This window comes from Eriocheir sinensis, chromosome 16 (assembly GCF_024679095.1).
Source record: "Eriocheir sinensis breed Jianghai 21 chromosome 16, ASM2467909v1, whole genome shotgun sequence".
NCBI classification, from domain to species: Eukaryota; Metazoa; Arthropoda; class Malacostraca; order Decapoda; family Varunidae; genus Eriocheir; species Eriocheir sinensis.
In genome coordinates this window covers 10550559-10566734 of record NC_066524.1, presented here as the reverse complement: position 1 = coordinate 10566734, position 16176 = coordinate 10550559, and the positions used below count along the sequence as shown (strand labels likewise).

General features: G+C 42.1%; 1 protein-coding gene across 4 annotated transcripts in view; it reads right to left on the bottom strand.

The window, feature by feature from the left end:
- Positions 1-16176, bottom strand: part of LOC126999276 (protein split ends-like) — a 36082-nt gene that overhangs the window by 19520 nt on the left and 386 nt on the right. For 3 of the 4 annotated variants that reach the window (XM_050861681.1, XM_050861684.1, XM_050861682.1), the window contains exons 2-9: positions 10961-11029; positions 8867-8994; positions 6706-6887; positions 5590-5713; positions 5018-5166; positions 3881-4070; positions 3086-3234; positions 2270-2434 (exon numbers count right to left, since the gene is read on the bottom strand). In XM_050861681.1, coding sequence (XP_050717638.1) covers positions 2270-2434; positions 3086-3234; positions 3881-4070; positions 5018-5166; positions 5590-5713; positions 6706-6887; positions 8867-8994; positions 10961-10970 — 1097 coding nt within the window. In that variant the 5' untranslated portion in view covers positions 10971-11029. The remainder of the gene's footprint in view (positions 1-2269; positions 2435-3085; positions 3235-3880; positions 4071-5017; positions 5167-5589; positions 5714-6705; positions 6888-8866; positions 8995-10960; positions 11030-16176) is intronic. The other variant, XM_050861683.1, reaches the window with a different exon arrangement.

Genomic DNA, 16176 nt, shown 5'->3' with positions numbered 1-16176 from the left:
TTCTTCGATAAATTTTCCTGTACGTCACACCAGTAAAAAGTTGGAATCTGGGGGGAATCATGGAATTCCAGCCAAACGGTCAGTCCAAATAAAAATATTATTTCACAATAGTTATAAGGATGCTTTCCTATTACTTGTATTCAATGCAATTCATTCCAGAGTGAAAAAAAATACAAAAATTTACAAATTATTTTTTTTGAGTTTCACTGCAACTTTGGCTCTCTGTAGGCAGTAAATTTCCGGATCAACGCTTATAAACTATACTTTACAGACTCCATCGTGATAAAATGAGCAACTTTTCTTCAATAAATTTTTCTGTACGTTGCACCAGTAAAAAATTGGAATTTTGGGGGAATCATGGAATTCCAGGCGAATGCGACAACCTAGAAAGAAATGGATTTCGCAGCAGGGTGCACCAGAACATTTTCTATAAAACATCTTTTATGACGTTTTCTCAGTTTCAAAGTTTATTTTCCACTGACTCTTGAGTTCAAGGGGGATCTCATGAGAAAAACTTTTGCGATCAAAATGGGTTATGAGGCTGCAGAACACAGGGCCAACATTGCCATTGACAGAGTCACTGGAATGGACCACAGCAAGCAGTAAGCCAACCAGGCTGACTTGTAGCATTATGAAACTGATTGGACAACTGACTGGTGCCTTAGACTAATAGGACTGGTCACGGACTTAATGATTGAAGGGTATAGGAATGGATTAGTCCAGTCTCAAGTGCACCAAGCATAAAAATGGGTAACCTTGCACCAGTCTGGCAGATCACACAAAGAAATTCCCAGTACCACAGACAGACACAGACAGATCACAGCCTCAATCAAATGGAACACAGCACCATCACAAACATACAAAGCAAACAGAGATCCACACATGCACACCCATGCTTCAACAGACACGATTCAAGTTGTGGATGCAAAATAGTCTGTGTATAAAATAAGACAGAGAGAGGAAGAGAGAGGGAAGTGGGGGAGGGCAAAGGAGACAGATGGAGATGAAAAGAAACACTCACCTCTTGCAAAAAAAATAAGGAAAGTGGGAGGATTAAAGGAGAAAGAAATGAGTAAATAAGAAAGAAAATTAAGTCACCTCTCAGGGAAATAATAAAAAGAAGGATGGAGAAAAGCAAGACAGGTAGACAAGACCAAATGAAACACTCACCTCCAGCCCAAAACAGAGAAAGAGAAGGAGAAAGAAGAAAGAAACAGTAAATAAGGAAGAAAATTAAGTCACCTCTCAGGGAAATAATAAAAAGAAGGATGGAGAAAAGCAAGACAGGTAGACAAGACTAATTGAAACACTCACCTCCAGCCCAAAACAGAGAAAGAGAAGGAGAAAGAAGAAAGAAACAAGTATACAAATAAGGAAGAAAATTAAGTCACCTCTCAGGGAAATAAAAAAAAAGAGGGATGGAGAAAAGCAAGACAGGTAGACAAGACTAAATGAAACACTCACCTCCAGCCAAAAACATAGAAGGTAAAAAGAAGAAAGAAACAAGTAAATAGAAAAGAAAACCCCACTACCACTTGTCAAAATAAAGTGGAAGGGAGAAGAAGAAAAGGTGACCCAAAGATACCAAAGGATGCTGCTTGAGGACAACACACACTTCTTGCTGCAAAGGACGTCTGCCACTGGAGGAGAGGAAGGAATGCATGACTCAGAAGAAGAACGGAGAGGAGAAACAGAAAGAGAACGATAGGACTCTCAAGCTTGACAGGACACTTAGATCTTATTGAAAAGGATAGCACTGGAGAAGAAAGAGGAAGGGATGCTTGACTCTCATAAAAAGAAAGGGGAAAGGAAAGGAGATATGACAGGCAATAAGGGGACACAGTAGGACCCTCAAGATGCCACAGGATACTTACTTCTCATTGCAGAGGATTGCATTGGAGGAGGAGGAAGGAAGGAGAGAAGACCAATAGGAACAGTGACAGAGACAGGCAATAAGAGGACATGATAGGACTCTCAAGCTTGACAGGACACTTACATCTTATTGAAAAGGATAGCACTGGAGAAGAAAGAGAAAGGGATGCTTGACTCTCATAAAAAGAAAGAAGAGAGGGCAGAAAGGGGAAAGGAAAGGAGATAAGAGACAGGCAATAGGTGGACACAGGAGGACTCTCAAGATGCCACAGGATACTTACTTCTCATTGCAGAGGATTCCATTGGAGGAGGAAGGAAGGAGACCAAAAGGAACAGTGATAGAGACAGGCAATAAGAGGGCACGGTAGGACTCTCAAACATGCTGCAGGACACTTACTTCTTGTTGCAGAGGATGTCGTTGAGGGATGGTTGGGCCGCGGCGGAGGAACGGGTGGGGTCCTCGGGGTGGGGTCCTACGTCCTTGCCGGCCAGCCACAGCTCGTAACGCTCTGGCTGGAACCGCTTAACGAAGGTGTCCATCGAGATCTTGACCATGTCCCCGCTGTCAAGGTGGCGGGTTAGCTGAATGGACGACTAACTGAAGGACTGATGGCATGGCTGACTGGTTATCTGACAGAATGACTGAATGGAGAACTGGTTAACTGATAGTGACTGACTGGTTAACTAATGGCATGGCTGACTGGTTATCTGACAGAATGACTGAATGGAGGAGAACTGGTTAACTGATAGTGACTGACTGGTTAACTAATGGCATGACTGACTGAATGGCTGACTGGTTATCTGATGGAATGACTGAATGGAGGACAACTGGTTAACTGAAAGAATGACTGACTGGTTAACTAATGGAATGACTGACTGAATGACTGACTGGATGGCTGACTAGTTAAGTGACAGAATGACGAACTGATTAAATGATGGAAAGATTGACTGGTTGACTGACGGAATGACTGACCGAAAGACTGGCAGAATAAATGAATGGAAGATGACTGGTTAACTGATAGAATGACTGACTGGATGGCTGACTGGTACCCTGATTCATTACAAAAGTGACTGGATAACTAACTGGTTACTTAATGACTGATTTCTTATAATTCATTACAGAAACAACTGGATGACTTTTCTTAATCCATCACAAAACAGACGACTGATGCAATGACTGACTGGTGACCTCATCTGCTCCTCCTCCACTCACCGGCACTGGCACTGGGTCGCACGCTTGCCGTACTCCACCCAGCGAGGCATGGCGAAGTTGGTGGACTCGGCACAGTTGAAGCCCTGGTTGAAGCCTGCGTGGTAGCCGTACGGGAAGGTGATCATGATGTGTCCGGGCTCCTGCGTGATCTGTGGGGTGGAAGAATGTGAGTTTGAGTGTGTTAGAGGGAAGGGGAAAATATGGGTTAGGACAGTGTTTGTTGTAATGTTTTTTCTCTCTCTTCGTCTTTGTGTGTTATAGAGAAGGGGGAAAAAGGTTGTTAGTAGTGTGTGATGTTTTTTCAGTCTCTCCCTCTTCATCTTTTCAAGAGTGTAACAGGGAAGGGAAAAAAAAGCATGTTAGTAGAGTGTTTGTTGTAATGTTTTTTCTCTCTCTTCATCTATATGTGTGTTATAGGGAAGGGGGAAAAAGGTTGTTAGTAGTGTGTGATGTTTTTTCAGTCTCTTCCTCTTCATCTTTTCAAGAGTGTAACAGGGAAGGGAAAAAAAGCATGTTAGTAGAGTGTTTGTTGTAATGTTTTTTTCTCTCTCTCCCTCTACTTTCTTTTTCCTATCCACAAACACACATCAACCCAGCCCACCTTCCTCTCCCTCCATCACACACACACACACACACACACACACACACACACACCACCCTTCCCCACTTCCCCAATTACTCATCACATGAAACTCATTGTATTGTATTTTGTGTACTTTCAACCCCATGGCTGCCAAAAAGTGAATAAACCATTTATTATTATTATTATATATATACACACACACACACACCAACCTTATCAAACGGGATGGAGTACTGCTTGAGAATCTGCGGGGAGATGAGGGACATCTTGTGGCGCAGGTAGGCGGGGCAGGCCTTGAAGGAGTTGGGGAAGAAGCCGTTCGCCAGCCGCTCCAGCCGCCGCCCATGCTCCGGGGGGATGGCGTACCAGGTCTTGGGGGCCCCAAAGTGGAGGTAGTTGATGCTGCAGGACAGATGGATGGATGGTTAATGCCTGATTTATAAGCATTGTATAGTCATGGTATAGTCAAATAAAATGTGGGTAATATGTCTTTAAGATCAATTTTTCAAGGTGTGGTTAACTGGTATAATTGACTATCACTCTTTACATCTGAATTTATAATGTCAACTTAACTATATATGAACCCTACACTTTTAACTAACTCTGACCTAAAAATAGGACTAAAAAGCCAAACTAGCCACATAACTTGCTAAATACTAAGAGAATATGTAAAGACTGGCATAAGTGTGTTAGGGTGAGTGTTAGGTGCTTAACCCGGTAGCAGCGATGGGCCAAAATTGTGGCTTCACCGTGTAGCAGCGACAGGCCAAATTTGTGCCATGATATTTACCCCCAAAATAGATGATACATAATCTGATCACAAATGCTTTGATATATATTATGAAATGGTTTGTGTGAGGGGTGATTTTTTATCATTTTTCTTGCTTGGAGGGACCATTAAGAAACCGCTGCTACTGGGTTAAAAGGTAAAAATTCATCTATATGGATATGTCAGAAGTATATGGGAGCATTTTTCAGCACTGTATTATATCCATTGTATGAAGGCATTGTATGTGACACCCTCAGGCCTCTTGACTGTTAGCAGCAGCGTTGCCAAATTATCGTACTCAGCACATTGCATTTTTGTAGTTTCTGACCGTTAACTATAGCAAAAAAGAACAAAAACATCAATATTTAACAGTTTTAACGCTAACTTTAATTTCCTATCATTATTTGTGTGTTTACGACAGTCTTGGAGCCTAAAAATGATAAATGCAATGTTCACAGTATGACAATTTGGCAACGTTGGTTAGCAGCATCACCACATCAATGTCACAGAGCCAGCTTCCTTGGTGGGGTCTGACCTCGTCACTCCACTTGTCAACTTCGAAAAAGCAATGTTGCCTCACCTGTACAAGTCCATGTCCTCGGTGTGCCAGGCAAAGGTGGTCTTCCACATGCCGAAGTAGAGGTAGGCGGTGTTGACCCCGTCGATGCTGATGCCGTAGTCCTCATTGACATAGTCCAGGATTGAACCCAGCTTGTTGATGTTCCACTCCTGGCGGCAAGAGGCAAGATTGAGCGAGTGGCGGGGGTGGTGGGGAGGTGTAAGAGATGAAGGGTGATGGGGAGGAAAAGGAATGTGGGGGGAAAGGTTGATGGAACATTCTGAAGAGATAAGGAGTGGGAGGGAGTTATATTACAGTATCTCACAGCCAAAGAGTCATCCTAATACACAGAGCTAAACTAACACCCAGAGCCACAAACAGAGCTAAACACACTACAAGGGTTAATGGGATGTCATGAGATGTGGAGTGGGAGAGTTATATTACAGCATCTCACAGCCACTGAGAGTCAACCTAATGCACAGAGCCACACAGCTAAACTACAGAGAGACAACCTGACACATAAAACCACACAGACAACCTAACACAAAGCCAGAGACACAACCTAACACAGTCACATCACCTAATGACAGTACCTCAACATCGGGATTCGTGATGCTGCCGGAGACATCAGCGCCGTAGATGGGCGAGACGTAGGTGATGTTCTTCCAGTACTTGCGTTCCAGGTCCTCATATGACGTGTGCTTGGGCGTGCGGTACCTGGCGGTGTGAGAGAGAGGGAGGGTCAGGGAGGAGTGTGTGTGGGGTAGGGTCAGGGAGGAGTGTGTGTGGGGTAGGGTCTGGGAAAGGACTGTGAAAAGGGGAAACGAGAAGTGTGTAAGGTGGAGGAGTTGTAGTGGTAGTGGCAGTAGTAGTGATAGAAGTGGAAGCAGTAAACTATGGTCGGTATTAAAAGACACGTTCGCTTCTCACATCATCTATTTCTAAAGGTCAAAGAGGGGGTCAGTCGGGTTCTAATGAGTGTTTCTTCAAGTTCATGGTACAGAAGAAGGGTCAAGCTACCACCTGGGTCATAAAACTACTCTTGGAAATGCCCAAAATTCCTACAAGTCTTGTCAAATATGTGTTCTTGGGGATAGAAATGTCATATGATACGACCCTATAGATTTCCTTCATATGTTGATTTCTCTTCCACTCACACTTCCTCCTTCCTACTCCTCCCTCTGTTCCCTCCTTCTTCCTCTTTCTCTCACTCTCCACCAAGGCTTTATCTCTCCTTCTTCCTCTCCCTCCATCCCTATAGATTTCTTTCATATGTTGATTTCTCTTCCTCTCACGCTTCCTCCTTCCTACTCCTCCCTCTGTTCCCTCCTTCTTCCTCTTTATCTCACTCTCCTTCTTCTTCTTCCTCTTTCTCTCACCCCTCACTCTCCACCAAGGCTTTATCCCTCCTTCTTCTTCCTCTCCCTCCATCTTCTTCCTCTTTCTCTCACCTCTCACTCTCCACCAAGGCTTTAAACTTAACTGTCATGGGTTTCTTCTGCATGTTGTTTTGTCTCCCTCTCACCTTCTTTCCTTCTCCTCCTACTTTTTCTTCCTCTCTCTTATCTCCACTCCCTCTCCTGCTCTCCTTCTCATTCCTTCATCTCTCACTCTCTGCCAGAACTTTTATCTCCTACACAGTCTCACCTTCCCTCTTCATCCTTCCTTCTGTACTCCTCTATCTCCCCTTCTTTCTCTCGTTCCCTCACCTCTCACTCTCCGCCAGAGCCTTGAACTCCTTGACCGTCATGGGTTTCTTCTGTATGTTGATCTGCTGGTAGAGTCCCTGCTTGCCGGTCACCACTTGGCAGATGGGAGCCGGGATCACCATGTCCAGCCCATCCAGGTCGTAGCCTTGACTCCGCGGCTGCCATTCTGGAGGTGGGATGATCTATGGGGGAGGATGAGGTGTGTGAGGCAGTGGAACATACGGCCGTAGTATTAGTCTTCCCCTTTCCCTTCCTGTCCCCATCCCCATACGCAGGTCTGGGGTAGGTATAAACCGCTCCGTCCCCCTCCCGTCCCTGGGGCAGATATGTGGGCTAGACCAAGACCAATCTGCACGTCATAATAATGTTGGCAGCACTTTCAAACCAATAATTACAGAAATCGAGATAAATAATGCATTTTTCATGAACCATTGTATTCATATACATTATAAATCATAAAATTAAAAAATAGCATAGTTGATCTACAGGTAAATAACAAGCAACATGGATAAGTTAATTTATGAGATAGGTTGCTATCCATGACTGGTCGCACACACGCGGGCAGCCACACCAGGGTTGCCAAGTCGTGTCAATTATGGCATTTTTTGTCTTAAATCTCGGTGGTCTCAAACAAATGCCCTTTTTATGGTATGTGTTAAGTGTTAACCCCTAAAAATTTATTTACTTTTAAGCTTAGAGTATTGACTATATATAAGAATAAGAGCATTCTTCAACTCAATATTTCTCCAAAACCACAGCACATAGAAACGTTTTCATGCAATAATTAAAAAGAAGAAGAGTTGATGATGACTATGAAGACAAAGTAATTTGTTATTGCATTGTAGTTCAGCAGAATCAAGTGTGTGAATATAGGCTATTTTCAGTGTTTTAATGCCATATTTAGTTCAATCTGCCATTTTCTGCCATTTTTGGGGACAATCATAAAAGAATCTTCAGGAAAAAATTACTTCTTGTACAATATGAAACTTCATAGGACAAAGTGTAGCAGTATTCTCACCAATGTTGCATATCCTTCATGAGAGCTTAATCAGACATACAGCACACCCCATTTTCTCTAATTATGGGTGAGGCATCTGATGTTTCAGTTGCTAAACACTTGTGCATGAATGATAGATACTTCACGGAGATAAGTCAAGAAACTTTTTAACATTACTTCCATTTACCTCCTGCACAACATTATCACTTTTCTCATTCATAAAATCCTACTTTGATGATCAAGATATCCCACTGAGTAATATTGTTGGGCTAGTACTGATGGAGCACCCAGTCAGTGCTGCTGTATGTTTACAATCAAATGGGAACACCAGAGTCTTTACAAACTAAAATAAAGTATATAAACTTCAGCAAAGTTTGCAATATAATATCAGGCATAAAAATATTCTGATACTTATAAATATATTTCCTTCTATAATAACAAATAGAACACTGTCTTATTTATGAAATATACAAAGGGGGAGCTGAAGATGTCCTGCTTCTCACCCCACGGAGTCAACACTTTTCAACCCCGTCCGCTTTCTCTCGAGATAGTATTAAACAACCCCAACCATGCGGGGACGTTTAATACTGCGATTCACAGCCATGGGAAAGGGAAGGGAAGGGAAAGGGGATGGGGAGATTAATATTACGGCCGTTAGGCTGTGCAGTGATGAAGGGGTGATTTTACATATTAATTTTTGGGGGGGGTTAAGGTGTGTGAGGCAATTGGATATAGGGTGTGTAGAGATGACAGGCCATTTTTATTTACTTTTTTTTTCTTGGGGGGGGGCATGGGAGGGTGAGGTGTGGGAGGCAGTGAGCATATAATGTGCATCAATGAAGGGCTATTTTTACTTCTTGATTTTTTTATGTTTGTTGATGTCTCTCCATTTATTCTATCTTAATCTATTCATTCATTCAATATATCCATTTATTTCAATTTCTATTCATTCATTCTGGGCAGGAGGATGATGTATGTAGATATAGGGTGTAAGTCAGCTGATAAACATAGACAGAGAGACGGGACAACACAAGCACTCAAATCCTGCAAACCACAACTAGGTAACCCCCAATACCCCCCACCCCCCTACACACACACACACACACACACACACACACACGAACACACTTCCCAACCCTGGTCAGCCTCCCGCCACACACCCACCTTGGCGAGCCCGGCCTTGTTGGCGCCCTGGGACTCGATGTAGGTGATGTAGGAGGTGAAGTCCTTGAACTCCTCCCACGTGGGACGGAAAACCATGATCTTGGGCTGATCCCCCATCATGATGGATCCTGTGGGTGAGGGAGACAGGTGAGTGGAGGATAGGGAAAGGGGTGAGTGGAGGATATGGGTGGGTAAAGGAGGACTGGTGTGTATGTCCATGTGTGTTGTGTCAAGCGTGCCTTTAGAGGACGTGTGTGTGTGTGTGTGTGTGTGTGTGTGTGTGTGTGTGTGTGTGTGTGTAATTCACCTCTTGGTCTGCTGCGGGTCCCTCTCAAGACAGCCAGGCGTTCCCCTACGGAAGAGCACAGAGCTCATAGTACCGATCTTTGGGTAGGACTGAGACCACTCACACACAACACACTGTGACAACGAGGTCACAACTCCTTGCCTGACGTCGCGTACCTACTCACTGCTAGGTGAACAGGGGCTACACATGAAAGAAGATAAACCCAACTTATCTTCACCCAGCCGGGGAATCGAACCCCGGTATATATTTATAACCTACTCTTGAGGTGTCCAGCTACTGCCAGGAACCTTTCAACAATATTATCACTTTGAGCATGATGTTTCTTGATTTATTTTTGTTGGCTGTCTTCAATTAGTACATAAAAAAAATAATAAAAATAATAATTATAGTAATAATAATAATAATTAGAGGATAAACTCATTTATCTTAATTGATTTAGTCATGGCCCTTGCATATAAAAGAAAATTTTGGATAATGTGGAAAGAACTCTTACAACCAGCATTCCCTGACACAATCCAAAAAGCCTCACACACAAGACTCAAGTTGTTCTTTACAGCCGGAGTGGACTTTGAGGACCATGGAGGTAGAATTGGTGGAGTCAACAAGGCCCACTAATCCCATTCATTGAGGTGTAGCCACCAAACTGTCAAATTTACGGCCGCAAGATGGGGGGATACCCGGCCCGGGTGAGAGCTCACGGCCACTACCTCAGTCGCTACCTCCAGACCCCGTCTCATCCATTATGATGGTGGTGTTTTTGATTACCGTTCATTTATTGATGCGGTATCTGTTTCATAAATACCTTTTATTTTACGAAGATTTTTTTGTAAAACTTAAAGGATAGACATAACTTGAAAACCTCACCTATAAACAGGACTTAGCGACAGCTTTATCTGAATTAAAAATGAGTCTACTACGATCAATCCATACAGCAGCAGAAATCAAGGCCTCGTAGGCCTTGCGGAAATCGAGGAGGGCGAGCCTGGCCAAGCCCATTAACCCCTTCACTCCGGCGACGCCAACGGGCATCTGACGGCGTCACCGTTAGTCCTCTTCTAAACCTCTTAATCCTCTTCCATTTCCTGTTAATCCTCTTCTTAACCTCTTAAGAGGAAATGGAAGAGGATTAAGAGGAACTTAGAGGAGGATTGAGAGGTTTAGAAGAGGATTAATCCTCTTCCATTTCCTCTTGACCCTTTCCATACTGACGCCGACGTCTGCATCACGGATGGAGAGGGTTAAGAGGGAGCCTGACCTGACAACACCTGACACCTGGCAGGTGTCCACAACCATGTGGCCATAAATATGACATTTTGGCGGATGCACTTTTTAGGGCTGATGTCGACTCCACTAATTCTACTTCCATGTTGTGGACTGATGGCATGGTAACCATCAAACCACGTTCACAGTGTTCCAGGTAAGTAGCCACCCTGCAGGAAGAACCATCCACACAGTCCACGGATAACCCCACCACCATCAACACAAGAAACTATCATTTATTCTGTACATAATACCTTTTAGGGTATATAGTTGTCATATTCATAACATTTAAATTAAACAAGTTCCCATGCTCAATAAGTTGCAACTGGCTTCTAGGCTCAATGAGGAACTTCCTAAGCTGACTGTTGGCAGGGACAACACTGTGCCGCCCAGTCCCTTGGCGTAAAGGAGACACAAATGCAACACCTCTCTTTTGCTCCTCTAAAAGGCCTCTAAGGCAAAGTACAGTGGTATTCCATTCAAAAGATTCTACATGAAAAAATAGCTGAGAAGAAAGCATTGCTCACCTTGCTTCATTGCTTGAAAACCGAAGTCATTGCTGGGAAAAACTTGGCAGCCCCAATTTCTGCTTGCCCCTGTTTATAAATATGATGCAAAGGTGAGTGAAATCAAGCTTCCAGTGATAAGCAACTACATACTCTAATAGCCCATCCATTTAATGACGGCACTTTGGGCGTGGTCGGCTGAGGCTGGAAAGAATGCAGAAATTGCCAAATCTTTAATTCTAAATAAAATATTTCTTATTTTAATATGTTAATTACTTCAAATGAATTTTAATTAAACTGTACATATTCAATTCAATAAAAACTATGTCTTATAAAGTATCAATGTTGAGAATAAAAACAATGATTTTGTATAAATCCTGCAAGACTTGCAATGTTACTTTTGCAACACTACCAGGTGGAGTGAACTGAGGTCAGGGAAAGTAACTACTGTGCCACTGAAGCTGCCCTGAGACATGGATGTGATGGCACTGCTAAGTCACAGGCCTGAGGGAGCCACGCCCAATGTGCCTTCAAACAATGGATGCAAAAGAGTTATTCAGCAGTGTGCGTTGATCAACTTGGTGTACTTTGCCTTTTGGCAAAATTTGGAATATATGTTGGTTCTACTTGATAACCCTGAGACATTCCTGTGTTTATAATAGAGAATGCCCACAAAGACATGATACAATCCTACACACAGAAAAAAACTATCTATACAGTCTGTGAGTGTTTGTGTGATCAGTTTGCCCATATTATCAGCATTATTTTTGAGGTTCATGAAAGGGCATCAAGGGAAAATCAAAATTTGATATAGCCTCCAAGTCCCCTCTGTGAGCAGACATGGATATAAAGTAAGTGACAGTGACAGTAAAGTAAGGAGGAGATTGAAAAAAGAAGGGGTGGAAAAAAATAATTCCTAATGAGTGAACAGGTAGCCGAGGTGTTGAGTTTCGGTTTAAACTTAATTATCAGTCAACAAGAGAAACCACATTCCACATTTCAACCTCCTCAATCTTGTATATAATATATCTATACATCATACCATAATTAGTATACCACAGAAGCAGTGGTGGGCACCACTAACCAAAAAGTAAGCTTCGCTAACTGGTAATCCACTAAATAAAAAGTTAGCTTCGCTAACTGGTAATCCACTAAATAAAAAGTTAGCTTCGCTTATGCTAAAATGCTAAACTGATAAAGAAATTAGTGGGAGCTAACGCTAACCAGTAACCGCTAACTATTTATATGGATTTAGCTTCGGTATAGTATTTTGGCTCTAAAATCCTAAAAAAACAGACCAAGTGACCTGAAATTTTAATTGTAGCTCTAAAATTCTTAAAAATGGACCTAGTGACCTGAAATTTCAACATGTTGTAGCTCAGAGTTTTCCAGGAAGGTATAGCACACCAAAATCAGATGATGAGAAAAGTGTACACAAATAAACAAATTAAATTCAGAAGAGAAGAGAAAGAAGCCTCCTATTTATCCTAAATCCATATATTTTTACATTTTTTCCATAACTGACGTTTATCTTTATTATTTTGTTTATTTCTTGTCAGGTGAAAAATATTGAATTTTTTGTTATTAAATCCCAACTTTAAAGAGTTGGAAATGGAAGATGCATTACCCTAAAATACCCAAAAGTTTCCCTAATAATTGAGCAATTACCCAACTTTAATGTGTAATTTATCCAAAAGTGGAAGCTCTGGAAGTATTGCGCCATGTGGCTCAACTGGTGCTGTGTCTGCCCACAATGGACAAGAACAAACCGGTATGAATTTTTTAGTGGACTTTAAGTTAGCGGAGGAGGAACTACATTTAGAGGAAGCTAATTGGTCCGCTAACTGTTTCCAAAGTTAGCAAAAACATTAAACAACTAAAGAAAAAGCTTCGCTAATTAGTGGTTAGCAGAACCGTGCCCACCACTGCACAGAAGAAAACAAGCCTGTAACAGTTTTCTGTGGTTTGTCATCTCCAGAAAATTGTTGTGAATAACTAATCTGTTTATCCTGAAGCCTGTCATGTTATATTTGGGAGAGAGGGGAGGAGAGCTTTGTGTGGCTGCAATCATGACACCACGTAGAGAGGGGCGGTCTCTCTCTCTCTCTCTCTGTCTATCAATATATGTATATATTTAGATGGATAGGTAGATGGATAGAACAGATGGATATGTGGATTGACATATGAACAGATGGATACATGGATTGACATATGTAAAAAAAAAAGAGAGAGAGAGAGAGAGAGAGAGAGAGAGAGAGAGAGAGAGAGAGAGAGAGAGAGAGAGGCATATTTCTCAGATCCCACCTATAAATAGCCCATGGTGGAAGGGGTTTGTCATATTGGGGATAAATGAAGGGAAAATTAAGTACTAGTAGTTGGGAAGAACCTTGGTTGAAGAGCACTGCCCTTCACTTATAAACTATGGAGTGCACGGCCACTTGGCTGAATCCGAGTCAGGATGCGTTGTGAAGAGCGTCATTATTATTAACAATCTTACAAAAAAGGGTCAAAACATCAGCCCTCAGTGATGGCATGTTGTTGAGTTGCATATTGAGATTGGGTAGTAAAAACTTTATTATTTATCTAATAGAATGATATAAAAGTCTGAGATGACATGAAGTTGCTGACATCCAAACAGTAAATACTCAAAATAGAGCTAAATGAAAGAAAAGAGATGTTTTGAACAAAGTTGTCATCATTAGAAATAGCCTCGACAGATCAGCCTCCTGGAAAAAGCAGCAGTTTTCCTAATAGGATTCTCGAGGGTCAACTTGGAATCTAATGTTACCCCAAGTAACTTTACAGTTTGTCGCCAATTAAGATATCTGAATGTGTTGGACTGGCAGTCCTTGAGCGACTAAAAATGATGATGTCAGTCTTGGCAGGATTGAATGGACATGTTTCTGGTTGTGGGAACAGCCTAGAAATGCATTGTGCCACGTACCAATGATAGTGTAGTGCACATATTACGTCCTATAAATCGCTAGTTCACTGGATATTTGAGAGATATCTCAAATTCTTCTCATCTCACGGGGAAAAGCCACCATTAGCTCGTGACATCATCAGGCTGAAGCGAAGTACAGCAGATGACAGTACCAGTGTTGTGTCCATTGTTTTTTTATCAGCTATGGCCACTCAAGCTCCAAACTGCGCCTAACAGGTATGTTATAGGTGCTTACAGAACACCTTAAGTGTTGGAAATATGTTATATTATTAAAATGGGAGTGAAATCAACCGATTCACCTCTGCTCTGCAGAAAATAGTTTAGTTCACGATTAAAAGTTAGTCCAAGGGGGAACTAAAGAGAAAAATCAAGGTTGAATTTATATTAGTATTTTGGAAACTTACCTAGCCTAACCTAGAGAAAACAATGGCTCTGGAATGTCAGAGAGAACACCTGAAGATGAATAAGAAGAAAACGAATGCAGACCAATATTTTATAATCAGAGGACATGACAGTAGAGAGAATAGTTGAGTTCACGATGAAAAGTTAGTCCGAGGGGAAACTAAAGAAAATTACTGCAGGATTCACTAGCACACAGAAATATCTTACATGGAGTACTTTTGTCCGTAGGTATATTTTCTTGCACATTGGCATGAAGCACCAACGACTGTGGGTTATGTCTCCAGGCATTGCTAGCCACTAGGAACATACACCACAACACGAAATCTCGGAGTAACACAAAGTTGGCGGCCTGCTGACTGCATTGTGACGTCACGACCAATCAGCACCCGTTTCCAGGTCACGTGATTTTTCCTCAACTTTAATCCATATTTTATACCACATTTACCATTTTACATGAAGAAAAAATAGTACCATAGCTGAATTTAGGGCCTATTTTATCCGTACAGACAGAATCTGAAATAAATATGTTGACCGGAAACATGTCTATTTCATGCCCCAACGCTGACACCAAGGAAAAATTTAATCAAGATCATCATTCAACTAAGTGACTATTCAAGATCTACTTTGAGGATCAGTAATAGGAAAGAATAAAGAAGTATCATCAGTATAGGCTAGGCTATCATCAGTACAGGCGAGGTAATGCCATGCCACATATCACTGGTATAAAAAAAAAAAAGTGCTCTGAGGAACACTAGACTTGCCTTGAGTGAAGGTATTAAATTATCCATTAGTGGCAATGTGTTGGTGCCTATCAGATAAATTATTATAATACAAGCCCTTTATACCTACTGATAAAAAGTTTGAAAAGTGGTGCATTCTCATAAACAGTTGAAGGCAGAGGAGAAATCAAGAGAAACAAGAAGAGTCTCTGACCAAGCATTCGGAGAAACTCAAAAAGTTTTTTCCTTCACAAAGTCAATGCAGCTGACAGATGGAAGTTTTCAGATAATATGCACTTTGTGACTGGGTCAAGTTTTCTGGGAAAATTAAATATCTTCATTCAATATTTAACGCCTTTTTAAACTGACAATTATTATTTCCTGTGCAAACCTCTAAAAAGTTTGATTTTACGAGACAAACAACAATGACAAAAAAAAATATAGTTTGGCACTTAAGAAATTATAAAATGACTTTTTTTCCACTGGTTACCTTTATTCCCATATTACTCTGCCTGTGTACCAAGACTGTGGTGTCAAAAGCCTGTGCCAGAACCAAAACAAAAAGAAACTGTTCCACCTGAGTCTTTGCTGGAGGCTGTGTCAGGGCTTTGTGTGCCCAGACCCTTTGCTGTGCCCCGCCCCCCTGGTCTACTTAGCCAGGGGCACACGTAAGTCACTGGTACGACCTCGCCCACCCAGCCACGTCACCAAAAAAACGATAATAAGTAACACGTGCGTTTGTTTACCTTCCCCTGAACATGTCAACACCAGTCCAGGCCATTCCAAACACTTATTTTTCCTCTAACGCTGTGTTACTGAGGACGAAACACCGTGAATATCGAATTTCAGAGACTGTTTTACCCTCCAGGACGCTACACAGGCCTCGGGAACGGTGAAATCACTTGATATATTAAAAACTCACACTTGCCCAGCGGGGTTACGCCTCTCTGCCCTTCCCAAAGACCAAAATGGCGACTCGGACTTTCCAGAATTTTGACATTTTTTGCAGTGAATAAAGAACTACCGTCACCACTCCGACTACCAGGAGGACCGCGAGGCACCCAGGAATATAATACCTTACAGTGGAGGCTCAAGACTTCTGTTTAAATCCCTAAAAAGCGACATTATGATAGCCGACCTGAGCCGCTGGTGGGAGTTGGCTCGGCACTCCC